The sequence below is a fragment of the Lagenorhynchus albirostris genome, chromosome 19 (genome assembly GCF_949774975.1).
Source record: "Lagenorhynchus albirostris chromosome 19, mLagAlb1.1, whole genome shotgun sequence".
NCBI classification, from domain to species: domain Eukaryota; kingdom Metazoa; phylum Chordata; class Mammalia; order Artiodactyla; family Delphinidae; genus Lagenorhynchus; species Lagenorhynchus albirostris.
Window position 1 is genome coordinate 13148978 of NC_083113.1, and position 26666 is coordinate 13175643.

The window sequence follows — 26666 nt, forward strand, 5'->3', positions numbered from 1 at the left end:
GCTAGCCCACCCAGTGGGTGCCAGAGGCAGACAGCCAACCGTGCAGGTCTCTCAGCACCTGTTCCCACACATCCTCTCCCTCATCCTGCCCCAGCCCCATCTAGTCTGAAAACCCTGCCCCAGGAGGGATACAGGCAGCTTTTCCATTCACAGCTGTACTAGACGGGGAAGGGACAAAGCAGAAGCACAGAAAGAACAAGATAAAAAAAAGAATAATCAAGAAGCTGGGAAGGGAAAAACTGTGCAAAGCCCTTTTTCTCTTAAGGACCCTGCTGCGATGTCCCTCGGGGAACTGCTCATTTCCTACCTTTCATTTCTAAGACCGCGTGATCGGGGACATCCTTCCCTTCTTCGTCGGTTCGCTTTATTGTTCGGTCTTTTAGGTCCTCATCAGTGGGACAAATTACAATAGCTTTGCGCTGGAAGCCTTCAAATGGTCTCATTTTTCGTCTCTGGGCTGACCCATAAACATTTGTCTAGGGGTAGGTAACAGAAGAGGCAAGAGATGGTCATTACAAGTTGGTCTTTTCCTCTGTGGGGTATTATGTAGGCCAGGGACTGAGAAAGGGATACTAGTTCTCCTAAGCAGAGAAACTCAGGAAACTGCTCTTCACTTTTAAGATTCTTGAGACTACCCTCAGAAAATGAACTGACTTGGGAAAGTGGCTGCTGACAGTAACAGGACAAGGGATTCCTAAAGTTTGGGCTTTCCTTTTTTAATCCAATTTGTTCGTGGTACTGTGCATTACAGCCCCCTCAGCCCCCATTCTAAAAGTAACACATGCTCACAGTAAAAAAATTCAGAGTACAAGCTATAAAGTTTAGAGTAAGAATCCTTTCATCCACTTACTGCCATTCCTACCTCCCAGAGATGACCTGTATTGAATTTCTTATGTATTTCTAGAAATATCTGTGTGATTTTTTTTTCTTCTTTTTCTTTTTTTTTTTTTTGCGGTACATGGGCCTCTCACTGTTGTGGCCTCTCCCTTTGCGGAGCACAGGCTCCGGACGCGCAGGCTCAGCGGCCATGGCTCACGGGCCCAGCCGTTCCGCGGCATGCGGGATCTTCCTGGACCAGGGCACGAACCTGTGTCCCTTGCATCGGCAGGCGGACTCTCAACCACTGCACCACCAGGGTGATTTTTAACACTAATGGAATCAAACAACACACACTCTTCTGAAGTCTTTTTTTCACTTAATGTTTCTCTGTCATTTTTCTGTGCTGGTGTTCTCCTTTTTTTCCTTTTGGGCCACACCACGCAGCTTGCGGGATCTTAGTTCCGACCAGGGATTGAACCTGTGCCCTCGGCAGTGAAAGTGCGGAGTCTTAACCACTGGACCTTTACGGAATTCCGTGGTATTCTCCTTTAATAATATTTATAGAATGGATGCCATAATTAACCAGCCCCTTTGACAGTTATATAGATCATTTTCATCAACACTGTGGTTCTTTTATTCCCTTAGTCCTACTCTAAAACACCAGACTCACCCACAAGCTTCTAACCAGGGAGCTTGACAAGGCGATAACTTGTGCTTTTAGCAAGTGCAGTTTTGCTACTAACTTTCTCTTCCCTTCTTCTAGATGATGGTTAGGTGCTTCCTGGGCTGGTGCTGGCATAGAGCGGTGCTCTATGACACATCTGATTGAGAGCCGTAGTAAAGACAGCTTCCGTTCATTGAATACCTCCCACATGCTGGGTCCTTTGGGACTGGCGCCCAGATCTGTCAAACCCCAGTGCTCCACGGACTCAGCCTGTGTACCTGAATCACTCGGACACTACTGAAAAAGAGAGTGGCTCAAACCCCATCAGAGTATTCCCCAACCCGTCTCTGGAGGTGGGACCCAGGCACCTGTATGGGTATCTTTTCCCATTCAGACACTCAACAGAACTGGAGTAATAAGTAATGTTGCATTTAAACAACTTTTAGTAGCTCTGAAAGGTACCCAAGGGAGAAGCCACAGAGGGGAAGAGATCTGTAAAGGGGCATGCACAAACAGACAAAAAAATGTTGTATTTTGAAGATGCAGCCTGGCAGGGTGGAAAAAGCCCAGCATCAAGTCCTAGTGTGGCCACTCACTCACCGTGGCCAGTCCTTGTAGTTGCTTCATCTGTTAAAATGGAGGAAAAAAAGCCTCCCTCCTGGGCCTGGTGAGGACTGAGCAGGAAAAGGACCACAAAGCAACTGACCAAGTGTGAGGAACTCCTGGAGTGGGGGCTACATTGTGGCCTCCAGGGTGGAAGCTGCCTTGACAGAGGCAGGTAGCGCAGGGGGGATGGCTCAGCACACCCTGGCTCTAAGGTGACTTGGTCAAGTCACACTGTGTGGCCCTGAGTGAGTGACTTCCACTCAGAGCCTCAGTCTGCATACCTACTAAGTCTCAAGCCCTGAAAGGGGAAAACAATAGGAAGATCATATGGTCACTATTAACACTGAAGGAGCTCATGTGAGTAAAAGCCCTTGGTTAGCCCAGGGTCTGGCTCACAGCCAACACTCAACAAATGGAGGTAATGGTTGATATGATGTGGCCGTCACTGGGTGGGGTGCACTGGATCTTCTTACTGTAAGGTTAAGTTGAAGCAACTCAGACCAAGGAACGTCAAGCTATAGTGACTTCCCATCAGAAAGGCAGGGATGGTGAGACAGGGTGGAAGGAACACAGGCTCTGGGGAACAGGCTTGAGGTTGAAATCGCAGCTGTGGCCTCTATTTGTGAGGCTGTAGACAAGTCCCCTAATTAGTCTGAGTCTCAAATTTCTACATCTATAAGACAGAGATCCTATCACCCTCCTCCTGGCTCTGGTGAGGATTTATAGATGTGAAAATGGCAGGGAAAGAAGTCTGCAAATATGACCAACAGGACTGACACTGTCCTAGGAGAGGCTTCCCAATGGAAAGGACCAAGGAAAGTTAAGTTTGAGGAAAAGATGAGGCACAAGAGAGCCTATTCCAAAACACAAGGAACAGGAAGCTGGGTTATGGGTCAGCTAGAGGCCAGGGACGCCAGTGCACACCTGTTGGGAGATGTGGGCTGTGGGTACAGCTGTTTTCTAAACCAACCCAACTCTGTGGCCCTGACACACACAGCAGGCAAAGATGGTCTTCCCTGTTCCCCAGGGAAAACGTCTCAACATTAACTGGGGGTGGGGGCCCTCAAAGTGGGTGTGTGGTGGGCATACACGTGTTATAATCTGTGCCTTGAGCACTGGCCCAAGGAGAGGCATTGAGCCACAAATGGTTAAAAAGCACACAGGTTACAGAGGAAAAGTCAAGTCCTTCTCCTCACCGCTCTTCCTAGACTCCATTCCTAAAAGCAAATCAGGTGGCATCTGGTCACAGAAAGACAGAATTTGCTTTCCTCTAGCTAAATAATGAGGTTTTCTCCTGGCACAAAACCCAGAGTAGGCGGGTGCCAGGGGTGACTGTGGCCCCAGCCACTCTGTGGACAATCCATTCCACTGTTTGCTTGCCCGTAAGAAGTGATCCTATTTTGATTCCTTTGAACCCCAAGGGCATGGATAAACACCTCTTGGTGGTTTTCTATGGATGAGACCTACCCCGTCAACGTCCTGATGAGGGGATAGAGACGAGAAGCATCACTGCCAAGAGGGCTAGTCCCTGCAGCTTCACAGTGGGCGGAATGGGGGCAGAGCAGACAGGACTCATAAACAGCTGGTCTCTGTCCTGGGAAGTGGCTAGACTCTGAGGAATGGCTCCTCAGACATTCTGGAACTGAGGTGCTGAGAACCCTCTTGGTGACAATTTTCAAGACCGCGCCTCCCTCCCCTCCCTCCTCGGCTTGAGGAAGGAAAGAAGAGCAACTAGGCCAGCCAGCAGAAATGCAAGTGCTTGGCTTCCCTGGAGGAAAGGGAGTTAGCTGTTGGTGCCGTTGCCACAGCAAACACAGTGAGGTCAGAGACCCTGGGCTGGCCCGGCACTGCTGTGGTCACTGGGGGCTGCTGCTAAGAGACCAGCACAACGGCAGGTCAGCTTTTCCCGCTGTGCAGGCTCCCTCAGCCTAGTTCCTGCTTCTCCCAGCCCCACCCTGCTTGAAGATGCTGACTCTGAGGAGGTCGGGGGCCGCCTGTGTTCCCTGGCCCCGGGCTACTTCCATTGCCCCCGTGATGTGGGCCGAAGGACAGGGGCTGGGTTTCTCAGAGCAGCTGCGGGGGTAGTTTTGGTGTGTGACAGTCTGGGGGAGTAGGGAGGAACACAGCAGGCCGCTCACAGCCTGAGGTCTCTAAGAGCCCCTCTGTCCCCTGTCAACTCTTGTCCCCCACCCACAACTCAACAAGGTCAGGCTGGCAGCAGGAGACAGGGTTGGATCCCAGGGGAGCAAACTTAAAGCTGGTGACGTAAGAGTTCACTCTAGCCTCAGCGTGAGGTGAACCCAGTAGAACGAACCACTTGTGAGGTAAGAGACTTGGCCAGAGTGTCAACAATGGAATGGGCTGAGGCTCTGGGGGTGGGGAGGAGAGAGGAAAGAAACATCCTCTTCTCCAGCGCCTGCCAACAAGAGGCAGTTTACTTTGGGTCTCCACTGTAGCCCTGGGTTTCTGTTTCAGGCAAAGGCGTGGCTCTTGCCAACAGGGGTGCAAAGCAGGACTACAATCACTTGTTCTGAGGGCTGAGGCAAGGTCAGCGACGTTGTCATATCCAGCCCTGCCTCTGATCACTGCCTGGCCTAGCTCTGGGCTGTTAGAATCCTAAGAGAACTCCTAGCCTGCAGACCTCAACCCTGGGGATGGTTTGGGCCCTCACATATGGCCCTGCAGGGGCTTTCTCAGAAGCCTCCAGGAAGGCAAGTTTGCTGCCTCACAGAGGCCAGCTCCTACTCTGCACCTTGGTAGGCAAGGGACAGGCCAGGCCACGTTTCATTCCAGAGGATTTCCACTGGCAGCAGAGCCACCTGAAGCAATGTGGCCTACCTCTTCTTTCTTTTCTTTTTCTCCTCGGCTGTTCCACTGCTCTAACACCCACATAATCTGAAGAGAGTACTCAGGTCACCATGGAATGTAGGTAAAAGCCCCAACTAAACGGTTCACTTGGCCTAGCTTGGCTTCTGTAGCTACGTTCTCCTCCCCTCTCAAGGAGGGGCATTTCTGAGGTCAAACTACCAACAGGAGACCCAGAAGAGCCAAATGTGAGGAGGTCTGACCACTCAGGAAAAACCAGAGAAGAAAAAAGATGGTGCTGGGCTGAGATCCAGGGACCGCAGGGACTTTGCCTGTAGTACCAGTTTCTGCTCTGGGAATCCCATCTAACTCAGGAGACAGCTAAGCATCAACTTACCCCTCACTGCCAAGGCTGGTGGGGTAGGAAATGCCAGGGTCTGGCCTGGGGCCTGCTCTGTATCTCCTACACACACGCTCACCCACCCAGGGTTTTCTGGAACACACTTTTTGGGGTTTAAGCCAAAACAGGTCGAACCACTGGCTTCAGACCTCTTCCCATGCCTCAGTAATCTCTAGTTTCGGGCCCCAAGTCAATCCTCCAATCTGTGGCCAACCAGAGAACCCTGCTCCCCCACCTTCAGAGTTCACGTTCTTTGGCCTCACTGTTGGCCTAGAACACTTGGCCTGATCTGCATGTTCCTCCACCAGGAGGCCAGCAGCCCTGAAGACCACAGGTGCATCTGGAACAGCCCTGGACCCTGTCCCTGAACAAGGCAGCATAAGCCGAGAGGGCCAACGGCAAGTCTTTACTGTGCTCAACTGTTCTGTGCCTGGCTGAGGGGCTGGGGCCCTGACCTCTAGAGAAAGCCCACTTTGAAATGCTGGACAGAGATGTTAAGACAATTATAACCTCTAGGATTATAAACTTTCTCCATGGGCCACATATTTGAAATGGGTTTCACAGCTGATTTAACTAGTAAACTGAGAAAAAGACAGGCAGGGAATACTTGCTGGGGTATCCAAAAAAGGAATTCTCAAGGTATTAAAACACCACTGCTCTATCTTTCAGGACAGAATCCCACTGAGGCCAAGCTGGACTACAGCTCCAAAATGCCCTGACAAGAAAAATGGGGCAAAGTGAGGCTAGGGTTAACAAACAAACAAACAAACAAAGTCTTCAACGGGGGAGAAGGCTGGCTGTACGCATTATTGATGGGGCTGAGCTGGGGCAGCAACCCTGAGTAGCTCTTGGACTACCCTGTGCCCAACTGTCCCCTTCCCCCATAAATATATTCTAAACATTAGCCCAATTAATAGTTTTTTATCAAAATTTACTATTATGGGATCATGTCCTGTCTTCTTCACAAATGTGTCTTCAGGGCTCAATCCCATGGTTGCGGCATTGGTCACTGGATAAAAGTAGTACACCTTTTCATGTCTACTTTCCAGAAAAGCAGAACCCGGAGTAAATCTCACATCTCCACCATCACAGAAGAATGCCAATTGTATTGCATAGCCTTGGCCAACTGAGCATAACTGTTTCATCAGCAAACCAGATTTCTACTCTTAGTACCTAACTGCTTGGCAAGATCATTTAATTTTTCTGTCATAAAGAACTATCACCAGCCAGTAGCCATTTTTTTTGTCTTTAAGAATAAGTTCTTTGTACTCCTTTCAAAGGTTGGATATCGAGGCATCAATTTTTCAACTCTAAACACTAGATTACCAATATATTATAAAAGAATATAATGCAGGAACAGCCAGATGGAACAAACACAAAGGGCAAGCTATGTGGGAAGGGGCACAGAACTTCCATGCTCTTCTGAAGAGCACTTGTCCACTTGTTCACCAACCCAGAAGCTCCTGCTTAATTGTTTTGTGTAAGATGCTCACTCCTATGCAAAAGCACCTTGATCCCCTGGAGTTTCCAACCACGTTTCCTTCTTCCTTTTTTTTTAAAAAAAAAGGTTGGAAGTTGGCTTTAATTTAACTTATTTATTTTTGGCCTCTCCATGCGGCTTGTGGGATCCCAGTTCCCTGACCAGGGATTGAATCTGGGTCCCCTGCAGTGGGAGCATGGAGTCCTAACCACGGGACCGCCAGGGAAGTCCCTCCAACCACCTTTCTGATCAACCACTAAAACCAGCTCCACCCTCATCAGAAGCCCTTTGAACTCATGGTAACCAAGTACTCAGGACTACACATACGGAAGGCACTCCAGTTAAGGCTGCCAGGCTGGGGGTGCTACTTAGTTTACATATTTGCACACTTACAGGTTTTTAAGAAAACACAAATACAAGGCTGAGGGGGAACAGAGGCTTGTTTGTACATCCTCAAATACAAAATCTGCTACTTGAGAAAGCCTTCAGGACAAACGTCAAGGAGGTCTCACAGGTGGTAAACAAGAAGCACTCGTTGCTCTGAGACAGGGATCTTTAACCACGTTTGGGTCACTCATACTTTTGAGAATGCCGAAAGCCACAGACGATCTTCCTATCCCAACTCAAAACATTTTAGTTAAAAAAAGATCATATCTGGGACTTCCCTGGCAGTTCAGTGGTTAAAACTCCACGCTTCCAACGCAGGGGGGCATGGGATCCCTGGTCAGGGAACTAAGATCCCACACGCCATGCAGTGAGGCCAAAAAACAAAACAAACAAACAAACATATCTGCATCTTCATACAAAATTCTGTGTTTAATTTCAAAAGTTCCCAAATTGCCTAATGTTAAGAACCTTGCTCTTCATTGAAATGCAGGTAAAAGATATGTGACATATAGGTACCTGACAGTCATACAAACATGCTAAGAGAAGCTGGGACACACCTATCCTGTAGGTTAACAACCACCTCCAGCTACTATGTGCCAGTTCCCGTGTTAGGTGTGCGGGCACCATTTTGAGCTGTGTTTTACAGACCAGGAGACTCAGAGGATAAAGTCAGCTGCCCACAGGCACGCAGCTAGGAGGCAGCAGAGCTGGGATTCAAGCCCAGGTTTGTCTGGCTCAGAAATCCATGCCTTTCCATTTCACAAAATTTGCTCTCACAAAATGTTCTTTTGTGCTGCTTGTGGCCTGAGCTAGGCCTGGATTGCTGCTCCAGACCCCTGCTTGCAGACCAGACTCAGAAAGCTGTGTTAAGAGTCTGGGACTGTGCCATCATGTATGGCTGACCTCTAACCAGTACTGCAGTCTAAGAGCATTACGGGGAAAAAAATACAAGGACCAGAGAGGACTTCCCAGGCACCCAATGGCCCCTTCCCTCTCCTGGGGCGTGACAATCACCAGTAAGTACCTGATCTAGGATATAGTTGCGTTTCTTTCGGGCAGCGATCTGGATGAGGCGGTTGAGGCACTGGGTGGCCTGCTGGATCAGGACGTCCCAGCGGCCGGCGTAGTTCCTCTGACGGCGTAGGCCCATCACCTGTGGGCAGGGGGTGGTGAGGGGTGGTTGGTCCTGTTTGCTGAGCAGTATTCAGGGAGTGGGAGGTGGAGGAGGAGAGACCAGGGGCTATCCTTACCCGCATCTTATCCATGATGGCATTGGTACCCAGGATGTTGTACTTCTTGGAGGGGTTGGAGGCTGCATGTTTGATGGCCCATGTGGTCTTACCGGCGGCAGGCAGGCCCACCATCATCAGAATCTATAAGAACAGGACCAGGAGGGACACTGTGAACCAGAAACAGTGTATGGCATGGCAGCCTGGCATCACCCTGACTTGATGGTGACCGTGAGGGTGACTCTAAACCTCATGGCCACCTCTGGGAAATGGAAGCAGTAACAGCGTCTACCTCATAGTACTGTTGTTGGGATTCAAAGAGATGAGGGTTGTCAGACTCTCAGCAGAGGGCCTGCTCTTATGAGTATTTACATTTTTGTTTAGGCGGGATTCAGGGGCCTCTGAAAGGGAAAGGTCCACGGAATAGGCACAAGGAGTGGTATAACCTTCCCGGAGTCTCAGATGGGGACAGACTGTATGCATAAGGACGAGCATCATTTCTAATCAGTACGTTTACAATTTGGCAAACACTGGATGTAACCAAAATGCCCAAAAAGAGGAAAATAGTGAGGCTAATAACAATGCGTTTCAAAAGAGGTGTTCATGTGGTGGGACAAAGCTCACAAAATAACACTAAGTGAAAGGGCATGATATCAAAATGTTTATACCATAAGATCTCAACTGTAAGTGTGTGTGTATAAATGGCACCTAGCACAGCAAAAGGCATAGGATAAGCTCCAAAACTTTCAAAGAAAACTTATTTGTGGATGGTGGAATTAAAGGGAACTTTAATTTTCTTTATGTTTCTTAATTTTCTAGAATAAACACAAAATCACTTATATATCAGAAAGAAACATTATTTGATGACAAAGACCACCAGTACAGCTTCTGCAACCAAATCAGCTCTAAGTCCAGTTGCTGTTTTTGTTCTCGGAGAGCTTTGGATGGGAGCATGGAGCTGCACAACCTCCTCCAAGGACTCGCTCACCAGGAAGTGCCTTCACACCCTCTTCCGCTGGGAGGAAAGCCTCCTTTTCCAAGATTCTGACCACACCCAAGGAGCAGTGTGGCAACTTCCTTTTGGAATCTTTCTGACATTTAGGTGTCTTACCTTGGCCCCTCCCTCCTTGGACTAAGTCACACACGCACAGCCCTCACCTCACTCTCACAGCAGCTTTCACCACACTCAGCTACTGAATGTCTCCCCTCTGTCTTGGCAGCAACGTGGCTCTGGAGAGGCGGCCACCAATTCAGGCTTCCAGGCCCACTCACCTCACACTCTGCCTTGCTCTTTGGTCCGACAGTGCCCCGGATTCGCTCACTCAGGGGAAGGTGCTGGATGAAGGTGAAGCCTGGCAGGACAGAACAGTAGGGCTCTGCCCTCTGCCCAAAGTTGAACTCCACTGCACAATTCTTCACCAGGACATGAGGGTAGAGGGCCTGACCCCCTAAGGCTTCCTTCTGGATTCGGAAGGCAATGCCCATCCACTTCCCATTTTTGGTGAAGGAAAGTTCCACGTCATTTCCACATTCAAAGTCCTAGGAAATAAAGCCAGAGAAAGATAACTGCCAATGTTCTGCTTAAGGCACTGGGAGGCACAAGTCAGAGCAGACGCAGGGAATGGAAACAGAGCTGGCCTCCCAGATTCAAGTGCGTCCCTCCTCAATGTACAGATGCATCGGGAAGCACCAGGGAACAGCTCAGACAACATGCAGCCCAAAGTCCTCCTTGCCCAAGACGCAAAAAGCTGGTGGATGTGAAGTGTGTAATTTTAGGAAGCTCCAAGTATTTGAGTCTTGTGCCTAGCCTGAGACAGAGGAAGGCAAAAGCAGTCCTGTCCATTCTCATCCCCAGCAGATAACAGATGGAAAGAAAGCCACAGCAGGGCCTTTTAAGTCAGGCCCTGCTCTACACGTGCATTCATTTATATGCTCTTCTTGATGCTTATGTCTACAGTGATCTGGGCCTGACACAGCTCAGAGCCTAGTGGGGAATTAGACAAGGACACCATCCTAATTCAGTTAAGAGCACCTACACAGGAGCAAGATTCTCTGAGGAGGAAGTCAAGTCCTGAACAATAAACGGGAAGGAGCCAAGTCTGGGGTGAGAGGAGAGAGTCCTAAAGAGAAGTGTTGTTTGTGTACAAATCTGGCAGTGAGTGAACATAGGGTCAGACTGGCTGAAGCATAAGGATTGGGGGTTGGGGGTTGGGGAGTGATTTCAGGTACAGCTGGAGAGCCAGGAAGGGACCATATTCTTTAATTCAACAATTTATTGAGTCCTTACTGATCAGTTGAAGTTTAGTGGTTAAGATCCTGTTTTGGAAGGCAGGCTGCTTCAGCTCTACCATTTACTCCATCTTCAGTTTCCTTATCAAAGAAGAGGGGCCAGGAACTTCCCTGGTGGTCCAGTGGATAAGACTCTGAGCTCCCAATGCAGGGGGCCTGGGTTCGATCCCTGGTCAGGGAACTAGATTCCCACACACTCCAACTAAGAGCCCTCGTGCAGCAACAAAGATCCCGTGTGCCACAACTAAGACCCAGCATAAATAAATAAATAATTTTTAGTTATTAAGAAAAAAAGAGGGGCCATGATAAGATTCTACACTGTATAGAGTTGTTCTGAGGATTTAACAGGTGAATGTGCTTACTACAGAGTGAGTGCATAATGAATGCGTGCTCTCATTCCAAGATGCCAGGCACTGCTCTGGGCTAAAGTGGTGGGGAGGAGACATGGTCCCTGTTCTCAGCGAGGGAGGGGCTCTCTGTTACCTCAGAAGTTCGAATTCGTGCTGACAGCAGCAGAGCAGAGCTCCTGACTTGTTTTGAATAGGGGAATGGCCTGGTCAAAACTGTGTTTCAGAAAGATCACTCTGGCTGCAGGGTAAAGGTTTACAATTAAGGGAGACTCAAAACTTGGGATCATACGGAAGACGGAAGCACAGGTCGGGTTCCTGACAGCAAAGTACAAGACGTGGTATTTCCTCCCTTTTGCATGCGGAGACCACCTTGGGACTTGCCCTTTGAGAAGCTGTGAAAGCCCCTTTCCCTAAGGAGCCTCCTCACTACCCTCCTCAGTGCTCACAGGGCACAGTTCTACACAGTCCTTTATATCTGTAAGTGTCCGTAAGCACCCACACAGGTCGAGACCACGCAGGGCAGACACGCAAACATCTGTTGGACTAAATCCTGCCTCGATCCTCACAGCACAGTCCCTGCCATGTCTTCTCACCTGAGCAAGAGTGGCCCAGGTCACCTTTGCTCTACCGCGGAAATGAACAGCGTGGGGGTTAGCCTTCCTTACGTCCACCAGCTTCACTAAAGGAACTTACCATGTTGTACACAAACCAGCACCCTCAACTGACAAACCCACCACTGACGGCGCCAACTGTCAAAGACGCAAGGGTAGCTGTGTCACTTCTGCAAAACCATTCCCGAGTGCCACACCAGGGCCTAAGGACCCGAAGTCCTTAAGCCTCGCATTATTCAAAGTGTGCCATTTTTGCAGCCTGAGGCTCCAAGTATTTTACTCCTTACAGTTTGCTGAAGTGAGTTACACTGTTCTCTCTATCTGGAAGGCCATTTTGTCCTTTCTGTTTTGTGAATGTTGAGAACTCAAGTTCTGACACAAATGTCCTCCCCACCAGTTCCTTCAGGTCACTGATTTTTCACACCCCTTCTAACCCTTCACTCTGAGTCTTTTAAAGTGATGGCATTCTTTAAACAAAGGAAACTGAACATAAAATCTTAAAAGTAGAAGTAAAAATGAACAGGCTGAAGCAAGAGTCAGGCCTAAAGTTCCAAACTGCCACACACTCACAGAACCTCACGCTCAGATGGGACAGTCTGGGGAACCCAGTCACACGCTGATGAAACATTAAATTGTTACAACCTCCCTGGAGTACAGTCTTGATGGTAGCTATCAAAAATTAAAAATACACCTTTGACTCAGAAGTTATACTTTCAGAGGTAAACATTACAACCATATTCCCACAAGAACGCAAAGATGTGCAAATTGCTCACACCAGCACTGCTAAATGTGCTCCAAAGGGAAAGTGGGAGAGACTAAATCACACAGGATATCCATGTATGGGAACACGAAAAGCCCTCCAAGATACTCTGATAAGTGGGAAAAAGATAAGCTGTCACTGCAGCACTGACTTCCAGCAAATAATTTTCAGGTCCACCGGGGAAACTGACACCTGCATCAGAATACTAGGCAGCTACTAAGTAAAAAGGTGAGAACTAACCAAATGTCCATTAATAGAGGATTGATTATATAAATATGGTAGATCAACTCAATGACTATGGACTATATAAAAGAACAAAGAAATCCTCTGTGAAGCGATATATTAAAAAAAATAACTCTAAGATACATAGTTAAACAAAAAAAGATACAAAATAACATGTATAACATGCTACCTTTTGTGTAAAAGAAGAAAAATAACAATCATCTTTCTTGTATTTTTATAAAGAAATCCTGAATACCAGTGGGCTTATGTGTAGGGGAGGGCATATGTGAACCATGGGTGGAGTGGGAAGGTCTCAAGAAGACTTTATACCTTTCTGTATTTCTGGATATTTTTGGAAACCACAGGAATTTATTAACTATTCAACAATGTTTTAAATTGAGCTAGATCTATACTATCTGTGCATACAGGGAAAGATAGCTGAGATTTACTTTTTTTTTTTTTTAAGAGATTTACTTTTAAATGGAAAAAAAATGCAAGGTTTGGAACAATGTGCAGAATATAAACATGGTTAATTTTTAAGAAAACATGCTTTTTATTAAAAAGATAATGAGGTTGTGAAAGACAAAGGAAGATTGAGAAACTGTTTCAGACTAAAAAAGACATGACAACAGAATGCAATTCGTGATCCTGAACTAGAAACCAAATTGCTCTAAAGGATGTTGTTGGGACAGCTGACAAAATTTAAATGTGGACTATGGAGTGGGCAATAGCATTAAATCAATGTTAAATTTGATAACTGTACTGTGGTTAAGATAATAGCTCTATTCTTAAGAAATGTATGCTAAAGTATTAAGGAATAAAGACACAATGTAGGCAACCTACTCTCAAACAGGTCAGATAAAAATCATATACATATATGTACATATATTTGGGAAAAATGGTAAAGCAAATGTTAGAATCTGGACAGGGCTCTATGAGAATTCCACGGCTTTTCCTTAAGTTTGAAATTATTTCAAAGAGGGGAAAGGGCTTCCCTGGTGGCGCAGTGGTTGAGAGTCTGCCTGCCGATGCAGGGGACACGGGTTCGTGCCCCGGTCTCGGAAGATCCCACATGCCGCGGCGCGGCTGGGCCCGTGAGCTATGGCCGCTGAGCCTGCGCTATGCCCGGAGCCTGTGCTCCGCAACGGGAGAGGCCACAACAGTGAGAGGCCCACGCACCGCAAAAAAAAAGAGGGGAAAAAAAAGAAAGAAAGAAAAAAAAAGAGTACCTGTGTACAAACATGAGGATGCAGAGGGAACAAAACCAAGAAGAAGCATCCACCTGGGTAGTCACTCCTCCCTGGGGCTTCACGGCACATTTTACAAACATTTAACTTCTAGTGATAATAGTGTTAAGTAGTATTTACTGAGCATTTATTATGTGCCAGACGTTGTTGTAAGTGCTTCTAATGGGTTAATTTAATGACTCCACATGAAATTCTAGAGTAGATGCAAACATTCTCATCGAGAAGAAACTGAAATACAGGGAGGGTAGTCCAGGGCTGTGAGAGGAAGAGCAGGGACTGGGTCTGGGTCTAGGGATTCTGGACCCAGAGGCAACAGCCACACTCCACAGCACTGTGAGTGCTGGTCACTGCTCTTGGGGACTGAAGTTCAGCAGCAGTTCAGGCATCCTCTATCTTGTTCTGCTTTGCATCCATCCCCACCGTCCTCAAAGGCAACGCACTATTGGAAGCCTGGCTTAACCAATGTGAGGTGAAGGAAGGAAGAAGTTTTGGGATGAGATGATGCTAAAGTGGGAAAAGAGCCAACATCACTGCCTTTGAGAATGGATAGGCTATTCTGTAGCAAAGGAAGATAAGAAATTCCTGAGTCTGTTTAGAAAATGTAACTCTGGTATGTAGGAAGGGAGGAAGGTTGTGCACACCTGACATCCCCAAACTTCTTCAGGGTTGCCACCTGACGGCTTTGCACAAAAGACCTGAAGGGGTAGAATGGGAGAATTTTGCACAAAATGACTGCAAACATTCCAGTGCGTCAAAGAGAGACGAAGAGGTATGGCGAGAGTGGCTGGACACAGGGCAGACAATGGACAGAGGTATTCTGAAAAAGAAAAGTCTGCAGGTTGACCTGACAGGACCAACATTTGGTTCTGCCAACTCCCACAGGCTGCCAGCACTCACCGCAAAGCAGCCAATCACATCATTCTCTGCAAACTTGTCTCCGTAGTTTTCAAACCGGCTACTGGTGGACTTCTTCCCAGTGCCTCCATAGCCATAGGAGAAAGGCTCTTCGCCTGATGGAAGAAACAGGCAAAGGCAGGTTAAACCTGCGATGGTCACAACAGCCTTTATGGCTGTCATGTAGTTTTAAATTAAAAAATCATTTTCTTTACTAGTTTTACTAATCAGATGCTTTTGGCGGGGAAGGTAAGAAAGGTTCCGTTGAAAGGAAGCCCCTCATTATGCAGAACTTCTGAGGGCTTGATGGCTTTAGATGTTAAGTCTGGGAGTAGGAGCTGAATTGAACTGCTTTGCACAGAAGGGAGAATTTGGAAAAATAAAGGGAGGAGGGAAGAGAGGAGCTGGGATAGAGGAAGGTTGTATGCTGAGATGCATCCCTTTGCTGTGACATTCAATATTCAGTTAAGTCTCCTAATGGCGTCAATTTTTGGTGCCAATGAGTTTTGGTCAGAAATCAGTAAAAGGATTTTGCTTCTGCAGACCATAAGGTCTAATACCTAGGAAAGGTACTGGATTGCCTTAGGCTACAGAACTGGGTGCTGATGCAATATGACTGAGACCCCAGGGGCCCTGGCTGACATCTGGGTTATAGAGAGATCCTAGGCCAGGAACCCAAGGCGCATCCTGCCAGTAAAGCAGGAGCCAACAGCATGAACTCCAGGCCCAGTTCTAGTATGAATCAGCTGTGTAACCTTGGACATCTGCTCCACTGTTCTGGGCTTTGTATCTTTATCTGTATCAACTACTTTCCACTTATACCTCAAAAGTGAAAGAAAGATAAAAGGAGATGACACATGAGTCTTAAATAAAAACTGCTACTACGTATCAAAATGAAAAGTGTTCACTGTTTTTAACCTAGCACTTCTACTTTTAAAGATCAGACTAATTACACACAAGGGCAGCTCAAGTGTTTAACAGCAAAAATTTGCAATCAACTTAAATGACCTACAAAACATTGATAAATAAGTGATACAACTGTAAAGTGAAAAATTATGCAGTGGTCAAAAAAGCTATGCTTATTTACAAAAATATACCCATGGATATTAAGTGGGAAAAAGCAATCAGGTTACAGTAGTCCGTATAATGTGCCCCATCTGAGAAACACAAAGGACAAAACACAAACTGTCTGGAAGGCTACAGATGAAAATGTTAACACTGGTTGTTATCTCACAGGTTTAGAAGGATTTTCATTTTTCTCCTCTGTAATGGCCTGAATTTTCACAAGGAGCACACATTATTTTCATTTTTTTCTTTACACATTATTTTCATAATCAGAATGTTTTTATGACCAAGGAAGAAGGTTCTCAGCATTGGTCACTGAAATCAGTCACTTGGGGTCAGAAGGTCACTGAGCCCTGGGGTTCTGTGAAAATTCAAAACCTCTCAAGGCAGCCCCTGCCCCTCTCCACCAGCCAGCCCTGGCCCCATTGGTCTCTGCTTTCTCTTTTACTCTGGGTTAAGCTCTGGACAGAAAATTCCAGATAGGACTTAATGGGACTTGAGGAACTTATTACTTTCAGCTTGGTTTGAGAACAGGAGACAACTGGTCTTTTTTTTAAGAAAGGGAACAGTTTTCTAAAGAGGACTTTGGACCCTCTCCTTAAAGATGCAGGATAAATTTTTGTAGAAAAGTTGTTATCACTGTGGTCCTGCCAACTGAATCCTGTATGTCTGAAGATGGGAAGCGGCACAAGCCTAATCCTTGTTGTCTGTTCCATCCCAGGGTGGTTCTGTTCTGGGTCCAATGCGGGAAAGAGAAACTTAGGAAGCTTGAGAATCCAGGGACAGAGGCACCCGCTCTACTCTCTGGATTGCTTGGCTGACCTCCTCTTACCTAGCTGAGTGCTGCAGGAGTCCAGGGACCAACCAATACGGACAACGTGTGGGTCGGGCTCTGTAGATGGAAGGTGCTTCACAGAGATTTCCTCATTGATCTGGGAACAGAGAACAAGAGGGCTCAGAAGTGATTCTCTGGAGGCTGATGGGTTACGAGGCAATACAGGAGGGAAGTGCGCAGATGTTAAAAAAAACAAACAAACAAACAAAGCAGCAGGCTTTTGCTGCTGGGGAAAAGGTATCTACGCTGCTCTGAAGGGCCTGTTGTACTGAAACCAGGGCCTCTAAAGGGCTTAGGAGAGTTCAGGGCCACAGAGAAGGGAATTTCAGAACCAGTTATGTTTTAGTTTTAACACTTGCTGCAGGGGAAACAGGGACTCTCATAACATTTGGTGTAGAAACATAAACTGGTACAATGTCTTTGGAGGGCAACTTAGCAGTCTTTATTAACTATAAATGCACATGCTCTATAACCAAGCAATTCAACTTCCAGTTTATCCTATAGATACATACACCCAAAAATATTCAGTGAGGCAGTGTTTATGTTGAAAAGGGAGGGAGGCAGGGAGGGAGAAAGCAAGTAGAAACCACCTATAAGGCACTGGTCACATTATGGCACATTCCTGCCACAGAATATGATGCAGCGGTTAAAAAGAATGAGGCAGGGCTGATACACTGGGGTATGGAAAAATGTCCAAGACACAGTATTAAGTAAAAGCAGCACAAAGAATAAAAGGTGCCTTTTGGGGACTTCGCTGGTGGCGCAGTCTGCCTGCCAATGCAGGGGACACAGGTTCGATCCCTGGTCCGGGAAGGTCTCACATGCCGTGGAGCAACTAAGCCCGTGCGCCACAACTACTGAGCCTGCACTCTAGAGCCCGCGAGTCACAACTACGGGAGCCCACGTGCCACAACTACTGGAGCCCACGTGCCTAGAGCCCCTGCTCTGCAACAAGGGAAGCCACCGCAATGAGAAGCCCGTGCACCGCAACTAAGAGTAGCCCCTGCTCGCGCAACAAGAGAAAGCCTGCATGCAGCAATGAAGACCCAATGCAGCCAAAAATAAATAAAAATTAAAAAGAAAAAAAAAGGTATCTTCTGACTCAACCTTTAATTAAATCAGAGGTTAGACTGTCTAATAACCAATATCTATCTGCATTAGATTGTGGCTTTCAGAAAGTTACCCTATGTCACTGACTTTTGCACACACATCTTTCATATTTTAACATCTCCAAAGTCAGGATATATCTTACAATTGATGTGTGAAAGCCCCGTCAGTATAATTGGCAGTGTTTCTCTACAAGCAGCACAAAACAATACACAACTTAGAATCAACGTCTTAGCCAAGCAAATACGATAACCCTTGGTCTTAGCTTCCACCTCTAAAAACAGTATGTATTTCAACAGTATGTATTTCATGATGATACTGTGAGGATTAATAGAGATATCCATGAAAAGAAGTTGGCACTGTATCTAACACATGCAATGTGTTTTGTAAGTATTACCTATCATAAATAAGTTTGGATATGCAAAGGATACACAAGAAATTGTTAACACATAAGGTATCTTTGGAGGGTAGGATGGGGATTGGGAGGATGTGAGTATAACTCTGGTTTTCACCCTACAGTCTTTTATGCTTTCTGAACTTTATTAAACACGAGCACATATTATTTTCATAAACATAACCGGACGTGGAACTGTGGAGAGATGATGGTAGAGGATGACCTGATGGCAGAACCTTTCTTTTTCTTGCTCTTCCCTGTCCTCCCTTTAATTGGTGATGAGCAATTCTTTCTAGCTCACTGTTTTTCCAAACAACTCCTTTTCCTAGTTCTACAAGTATGTCATCCTTAGAATGGTTGGCTATACAATACCTGGGTCAAACCCCATCAAGGGAAAATCTGTTTGAAGAAGCAATGTATGGTCAGCCTGCTTTCCCCATATATTATTTAGCAATGACATAGTTCTTCTCAGTTCATTTTACTTTTTTTTTTTTTTTTTTGCTGGGACACAGTCTATGCTCAATCAAATCTCTTTTGCAATCATGGCTCTGACCAAGGTGGTTGGTGACAGGTTATTCCAAAGGATGGACCTATTTTCTGTCCCTATCCCGTCTGGTTGCTCCCACTCACCTTCATCTCAAAGCACACACGGCCCCTTCTGACCCCATAGCTGGCGCGGGCTCCTGACCACAGGTATGCAAAACCTTCAATTGTGAGTGGGTAGCCACTACTCCGGTCTCGGGCCACCTTGAAGTGGAGGTCGCAGTTATCTGTGGAGGAAAAAGCCTGTATTTGGCTGATGTTTTAATGGTCCCGAGAGGGACAGGCACAGGCAGGGGTAAGTTCCCCAAGAGTGTTAACCAGGAGTACACAAGCTGACACATCACGGGGGCAGGTTCATGAGAAGCCAGCCGCATCGCCTAACCAGTCTCCCTTTTAGCACAAAGGCCCTGGACTACTGCAAACTGGCCTGCACAGGATGAAAACAGCCACTCTACATAGGAACGAGGGTTTTTCACCTGGCTGAGGTCCCAGGATGGCTGTCGGGGGCGCCCCTGGAAATAATACACACATGCTTCTGATGGGGATGTACACTTGCTAGGGAGAGGGTCCATATTCTTACCAGTTTCAAGGGATTTTAGAATTTAAAAAGGTTAATCCCCACTGCCATACACTTCAACCATCTCCCATGCTAACTCTATTAGTGTGGAAGCCAGACTCCTGTTGCCAACAGCTGCACAAACATCTGACCCTGATCCACACCCACCACCCAAGACCACTGTCAGGTGCACCACAGACTCCCACCTCCTCAAGTGGGCCTAGGACTCTGCTGCTCGGACTCTCCCCCGTCTTCAAGTCTTTTCTGACCATCTCGTCCAGTAGGCTCTCTCCTTTCTCTAAAGGCTGAGTGCCATGGTCTGTACAACTGGCATTTGATCAGATGCTGCTTCAGGGACCACCGCCACCCAATACTTTAAAAAATGTTTAGCTTTACTCTGGGTATATGTCTTTGAGATCTTGAGATAGAAGGGACTGTGTACGAGATGTCTTTATCTCTTCCAAAGCATGTAGCCACTGGTCTATAAACGTGAGCTTCGTAAAGTACACGAATGAACTTCTGTTAACTTTCCGCTCTGTTGAAAAGTGCAGCCCTCAGACTTGATTGGGCTTCTGGGTGTGTTTAAAAATTCGGATTCACAGGCTCTACCACTTAGAATTTGTCTTAGGAGGTCTGAGGAGGGACAGGACCTTTATATTCATTCCCCGAAGTGTTTAGATGCACAGTCAAGGGGAAAACCACTTATCCAGAGGAAAGAAAACTGAACTGGAGGACAGACCAGGTTAATGCCTGAGAAGACAAAACGGCATTGGTTTCACCAGGAACGTGAGCAGCTGATGGAAACTGGGGAAACGGCCGTCAAAGAGTTAAGTTTCCCCAGCAGCACTCAGGTTCCCTTCCCGCTTAAATGACAACCCTCCGTGTTTACAGGGTGCTAGGGTTTTCCAACTTGCTCTGGTATCCACTCTCTGATGAATGTCACTCAAAGTCCTCTGAGGTATTAGGGCAGGATTATTCCTCCCTGAAGAGAAGCTCAGAGAAGTAGAATGACTTGCCCAGAATCTCACAGTTAGAGCTGAGAGCAGATCTTCTGTCTCCAAACCAGCACCCTCATTCTAGAGCTCTGCTGTTTCTCACATCTGAACTAACACTGGCTCTGGATGGTGCCGGGCAGGAATTCTGTGAAGGTTAAGGCAACCTCCCAATACTGAGTGGAAGGCAGTATCAAACAGGCATTCCAAAGACTCACATGTGTCGATGGCAACAAGGGTGTCATCAAAGTCATCTTCATCCTCTTCAGCGGGAGGCTGAGGAGAGCGGCCCCTGTGTCATAAAGAGGTATTACGTTACATGAGAACGGACAGACAAGGGAAGAAGGGAACTGAAGGTTCTGCTTGAATTTACAAGTGGCCTCCAAGCTGCTTCCTGGATTTCAAGTTCTTGCCACAGAGGTTAGCAAAAGAACTCTGGAACCTTATATCCTTGCAGTAAGAGCAATGACTGTTAACTCCTAGGGCAGGGTCAGGGACTGAAGAGGGCCGGCTCTGCTAACGAGGGCCATCGGCATCATTTAGGAAGCTTTTCCAAGAAGACTCTTCTCTCACACCCCCAGATTCTGATCCACCCCTTTACACGCTGAGAATTACCTCCATGCTGAACTCTGGGAGCCTATGGTAGCCCAAAGAGTACTGGGCCAGGAGTGGGAATCTGTAAGAATTTAGATAAACCTTTTATTACAATTTGTCCATATTCCAGGCTTCCTAAAACTCCACATCTGAAAGGATTTGAAATGAACCATTTTTTTCAGTCTTTTTCTCTTTAAAAGTGTCCTAGGGCTTCCCTGGTGGCGCAGTGGTTGAGAGTCCGCCTGCTAGTGCAGGGGACGCGGGTTCGTGCCCCGGTCCGGGAAGATCCCACATGTCGCGGAACGGCTGGGCCCATGAGCCATGGCCGCTGAGCCTGTGCGTCCGGAGCCCGTGCTCCGCAATGGGAGAGGCCACGACAGTGAGAGGCCCACGTACAGAAAAAAAAAAAAAAAAGTGTCCTAAATTATGAACAAGAGTCCCTCCTACCAAAATACTAAAAGGGACTATGTGAAAATACTGGTGGTTTCCAACATATGGGAATAAGGGAAAGGGGTGGAAGTGTGGAGTCTAATGTTCAGCATCCTGCCTGAGCCAGGCTGGATGACCTCAGTCCACCATATGCTCGGACCAGGTACACTGTGCCCATCTAGTTCCTGGCACTCCCCCAGCAGCAGGCTTGCCTCTGGTGGAGTGCCCTTCTTACCCTGCCAGTCCAAGGCTAGCACAGAGCCTGGTAGGAAGAAAGAGATCATCACATGGTAGGTCTATCCTAGGAAGCTTTCTCTGTCACCCCTGGATGAAAGCAAGTGCTCTTCCTCTGCCCTCCATCAGCAAGTAGCTCTAGGCCTCTGTTCTATGGGGGGTAGTAGGAGAAACTCATAAGAGGTGGGTTCCATCTCCTGACTTCAGTCACAGCCATGAGACCCAGGCCCTGTCTTAAACAGTCACAAGCTAATTAGAGGATGGACTCCACCAGATAGGAAATAAAATGTGTCAGATGACCAGCCAAGATGAATAGAGAAGGAGTGATCATTCCTAGTTTCCCTGATTGGAAAAGGCTTCACACAGGAGCTTGAAGGAGGGAAGGAGGAAGGGGTAGGTCTGGGCCTGGGGATGAAGGGAGGGGGAAGGCTTGTCAGGGAAGGGAAAAGGAAATGACCAGGGGGAGGCCACTCCCACCCATGAGCTCCTGACCCTCACACAAAACCCACTGTCCAAATCACCTGTGCCTCCACGGACTATCCCAAGGGCGGGCACGTGTGAAAGCACTACGAGGGCTGATAATGAATGAATGAACAGATGGATGGAAGGGGTGTGTTTCGGAGTAGGTCAGGAAATAAATCTTTCTTTCAACTGAGGGATATCAAGCAACCATTAAGAACAGAACACTGTGCTGGACTGCAGGGCAGTGGGGCAAAGGACTGAAAAGGCAGGCTGGCGTCTCACATGTGTTTGAACTTTACCCTGAAAGTAATGGGAAGGGAAGAACTGAGGGAAGAACCAAATATTTAGCAAAGTTGAATCTGGTAGTGAGTGCAGGAAGAACTGGGGGAGAGTGTGAGGGAGGGAGAACTCTGCTCTGCCCCTCCGGGCTAGTACAAAGGTCCCAGTGGGCACCAGGCTACAGACATAGAGACCTACCGGAAAAAGGGTGACCACTGCCTCACAGACCCACCTCCTATCCTCTCGGTGCTCGAAATACCCCCGTCCCCGGTTTTCTTCGTAAGGCCTCTTGCGACTCTGGAACTGCTGTCTGTCTGGTTTGAGTTGAGATGCTTCGGGCGGGAGGAAGCTGGTGGGTGCTTCTTGCTTCATCTCTGTCTTCACTTCTACTGTCAGGACAAATCCAGATGGTCAAGACACTCAGAAACTCCTCAGCTATCATTTTTCTGGTCCCCTTTACCTCAGGAGATACTGGAAGGATCCTGACTATGGTGATGAGGTCTGGGCACAGGCAGCTTGCTGAGTTCAACAGAAGCCTGCTGAGGGAGCCAAGACGGCTGTCCTGGAGAACAGGGCTAGAATAAAGGGAGGCTGGGGATGGCCATCCAGGCACATCAGCACCAGCAGTTGATGGGGTAACAGATGTCAGTCAGATAACTCTCAGGCTTCGTGGGGAGGGAGAGGGGACTTCAGCACTAAACAAGGACAAGCTCGCTAAGGGCCTACCTAAAGGCGAATGACTGCCTTGGCTATCTTGCCAAAGGCCCCATGAAAGTTGGCAGCTACCTTGGCCTGCACCAAGTGGGAGGGAGCCCCCAAAACTTCTAAGATTCCACAGTTCCACATTCTCTAATTTCTCCTCCCTAAGAATCTCTTCACTTCAATTCTTACAAAGTTTCTTCAGTCTAACAATGGAAGGGAGAAAGTCAATTCAACAGTGTTGTGGTCCCACAGCTAACTCTACCGGCTTTAATCACTCTATGACAAAGCCCAGAATCATTCCAGAAGGGAGGGTCTGCAGTTAAGCCAGCCCACAGGTGTGACGGCCTCATTAAGTCACACCACAAATAGGAAGTCAGGATGGGATGACATGCTGTGGACCACAGGAAATCCCAGTCTCGGGCAGACTTCAAGAATCCGTGCCTACCAAGAGAAACCCGTGGACTCAGTCTAGCCTCATCTAGAGAAACCCGTGGATTCAGTCTGGCCTCATCTAGAGAAACCCGTGGACTCAGTCTAGCCTCGCCTCTCTCACAGCATCTACGGATGCCGTGGATCACTCACATCTACACACTTCAGCATTCAACTCAAGACCACCTTGGGTCACTCCCTGGCTTTGGCATGCAGACCAAACCTCTCAGAGGAGGCTCCTCGCTTGCTAGGGCAGAGATGGTGCTCACTCACCTGAAGAGAACTTCCATGGTTCCCAGCACAGAGCTGGGCTCACAGGAGGCCTTGATAAATGTCTGCACGGAAAATACTCTCCTTGGGCCAAATGATCCCACAAGTCTCACAGAGCCTGACACAAATCTACGGTTTAACCTACATTCATTAAAATCCTGAGCCACCCACAAGAAATGTCTGGGGATTTCACTTTGTGGATGAACCAGAATGGAATCAGAACCAGCTAGATTCACTAAGAAAAGGCACTGGGGCCACAGCACAGTGAAAGGAGCACAAGACTGGGAGCCAGTCCTGGCTCTGTCATTACTCAACGGTAGGACCCTGCTTCCCCAATACTAGGACACTACTGGTGAGGAGTGCTGCTTACTGACCAAGAGCAATGGCCCAGAAGCCAGTTTCCTGGTTCCAGCCCCGGCCCTGCCACCTCCCCCATCTGTAAAATTGGGAGACAGCTACATTACAATTGTGTTTCCCAAACTGGCATTACAGGGAACTTTTTTCTACAAAGACACATTTACATGTTTGGGAAATCCTGGGTTTAAACAATGTGACACAGAGCTTTTCCCAATCCAGGACTTCTCAGCATCTTTAATGCTCTAATGAGCACAGTGACTCTCCCAGAGGCGGTATAGAATACGCTGCATTTTTCAGATGTGTTTGTCCAAGGAACCTTTTCCTGAGAAGTCCCTAATAATATCTCCTGGAAAGATATTCTTCAGAACATGGGAAACACTGGACTAGATTTAGAAGGTCCTTTCTGGCTTCCACATTCTAAGATTCTAAGTAAGACTCAAATACTGGCCTCTAGGTCTCAACTCTCTAGGATGTTGGTACTAACATCTGAAAACATACCTTGAAGACTCTCCTCTCCTAACACTTGGGAGTGGGACTAAGTTCTTTCCTTCAAAAAGACCTTGCCAGAGTGACAAAGCCCAAGTAGAATGCCCAAGAGAAAGATGCAAAGTCTCTGGGAAGATAGGCACTAGGCAGAAGGTAAGGGCTACCCACACATAGATTCTATTTCCTTCAAGAGAGAGAGAGATCATGTGCGTTTTCCTACCTGGGCGATAGGCCTGCTGCTGCTGGTCCATTTCCAGCGTTCTCCTCTCGTAGCCTGACTCGTTCTCTTTCTTGATGACCTGTGTCTCATAGAATTGGTTCTGCATGGTAATATTGTCCATGACATCTTAAAACAAAAAATGGCCAGTTAGAAGGGTATTTCTTGGGACTAGAGGTAGCTTTTTAATGCAAAACGACACCATCCCCACTGGGGACAATTAGTCTGCCAGAGGCTAAAAGGTGTGATAACACCCTCAGATGGAAACCCACCTGGGAAATCAGGGGCCCCAGCTGCCTGAGGACATGCTTTCTTACCCCTCAAAAGGTTGGAGATCTATCTGTGATTGGGTTCTACAGAATCCCAACATACAAAACCAAATGAAGCAGAACTGCTCTGGTTGAAGCAAGGAGATGGGAGAGTCAGAGAAGGGGTCCAGCTTGACCTCACCCTCTAAGTCCCCACTAGGGTGGGGGGTAACTCCACAGACACCTGGGATTCCATGGAGCACAGTTTAAAAATTACCAGCCTAGCTGTTCTCTGATGTGGTATAATGCTTAGAGAGTTACCTTTAGGGTACAACCTTAAAAACTGTTCAGAGCACAAACCAGTCCTCTGTCCGACCCAATTCACTATTCCCACCTGCATAGCCAACCCTCTTTAAGAATCACTTCCACCCTGCAATAACTGTAAAGACCAGGGGTAACCATCTCAGTTGAAGAGGAAATGGGGGAGGAAGGAAAGGAACTGTTAAGAAAACAGGAGTCATGATAATAGTGGCCTTCAGACTCATTAGGGATAAATCCTAAAATATTTGGAGTTAGGTGGGAAGGGTTCCAGGAAGGTGTCTTGTGGGTCCAGGACCAACTCAACTGAAGGGTGGCAAGAATAACAATATCAGGGAATTCCCTGGAGGTCCAGTGTTTAGGACTCGGCACCTTCACTGCCAGGGCCAGGGTTCAATCCCTGGTTGGGGAACTAAGATCCCGCAAACTATGCGGCACAGCCAAAAAAACAAGAACGAAAGAAAGAAAGAAAGAAAGGAAGGAAGAAAGAAAGGAAAGAAAGGAAAGAAAGAAAGGAAGGAAGAGAGGAAGGAAGAAAGGAAGGAAGAAAGAAAGGAAAGAAAGAAAGGAAGGAAGAGAGGAAGGAAGAAAGGAAGGAAGAAAGAAAGGAAGGAAGGAAGAAAGAAAAGAAGAAAGGAAGAAAGAAAGGAAAAAGAATAATAACATCAACTATTTATGGAGTACATACTACATACCAGATGCTGGGATACAGCTGAGAATAAGCTTGCCCCACTAAAACCTTCAGTTTAGTAAGACAGACACACGTTAAACAAATACGTAAGCACAAAAATTATGATTGGGTTAAGGGCTATGAAGAAGTACCAGGGGCTAAGATCAGGGACCCGGAAAGTAAGAGATAAGCCTTGACTCAAAGGATACATAGGTGATGATAATTCAGTGACGAGAACGGAGAAAACATTCCTGGGGTTGGGATGACACATGTGAGAGCTCAGAGGTGGAACTAAAACCTGAAACTCCCTCAAGAACCTTGTAGGCAAATCCAGAGGGAACTCTGGAAACCTAGGGTTAGTAGTAAGCAGGTTCTCCACCCCAGGGGCAAGCTTTGCTAGGTGCCTCCAGAGCCCTACTAGTGGCTGTGCCAGGACTAGTGAGGCAGAACCACAGGGAAGGGCAGACTACTCTGCTGCTTGCTAACTGATTGGATCCTTTCTCAGAGGACAAATATATCTGGGCACAAACCAGGTGCGGCCAAAGGGAGGAAAGTCACAGATCACGTGGTCTGCTACAGGTCTGTTTACCAGGGTTGAAGGAAGGGTTGGAGGGGGGCATAAAAAGGGACCCAAAGGATTTTGTTGTAAGGGGTAGGGGAGAAAGGAAGACACAGAATAACTCCTTAATTAGAACACAAGGGACCCTTTCAAACCA

The 26666-nt window shown here is 47.3% G+C and overlaps 1 protein-coding gene across 6 annotated transcripts in view; it reads right to left on the reverse strand.

The window, feature by feature from the left end:
* The window catches only part of HNRNPUL1 (heterogeneous nuclear ribonucleoprotein U like 1), a 36215-nt gene that overhangs the window by 5442 nt on the left and 4107 nt on the right, over window positions 1-26666 (reverse strand). For 3 of the 6 annotated variants that reach the window (XM_060132568.1, XM_060132564.1, XM_060132567.1), the window contains exons 2-11: window positions 24718-24843; window positions 22486-22642; window positions 20474-20547; window positions 18795-18934; window positions 16661-16760; window positions 14767-14879; window positions 9663-9929; window positions 8412-8534; window positions 8186-8314; window positions 308-476 (exon numbers count right to left, since the gene is read on the reverse strand). In XM_060132568.1, the coding sequence (XP_059988551.1) occupies window positions 308-476; window positions 8186-8314; window positions 8412-8534; window positions 9663-9929; window positions 14767-14879; window positions 16661-16760; window positions 18795-18934; window positions 20474-20547; window positions 22486-22642; window positions 24718-24838 (1393 nt within the window). In that variant the 5' untranslated portion in view covers window positions 24839-24843. The remainder of the gene's footprint in view (window positions 1-307; window positions 477-8185; window positions 8315-8411; window positions 8535-9662; window positions 9930-14766; window positions 14880-16660; window positions 16761-18794; window positions 18935-20473; window positions 20548-22485; window positions 22643-24717; window positions 24844-26666) is intronic. The other 3 variants (XM_060132569.1, XM_060132566.1, XM_060132570.1) reach the window with 1 other exon arrangement.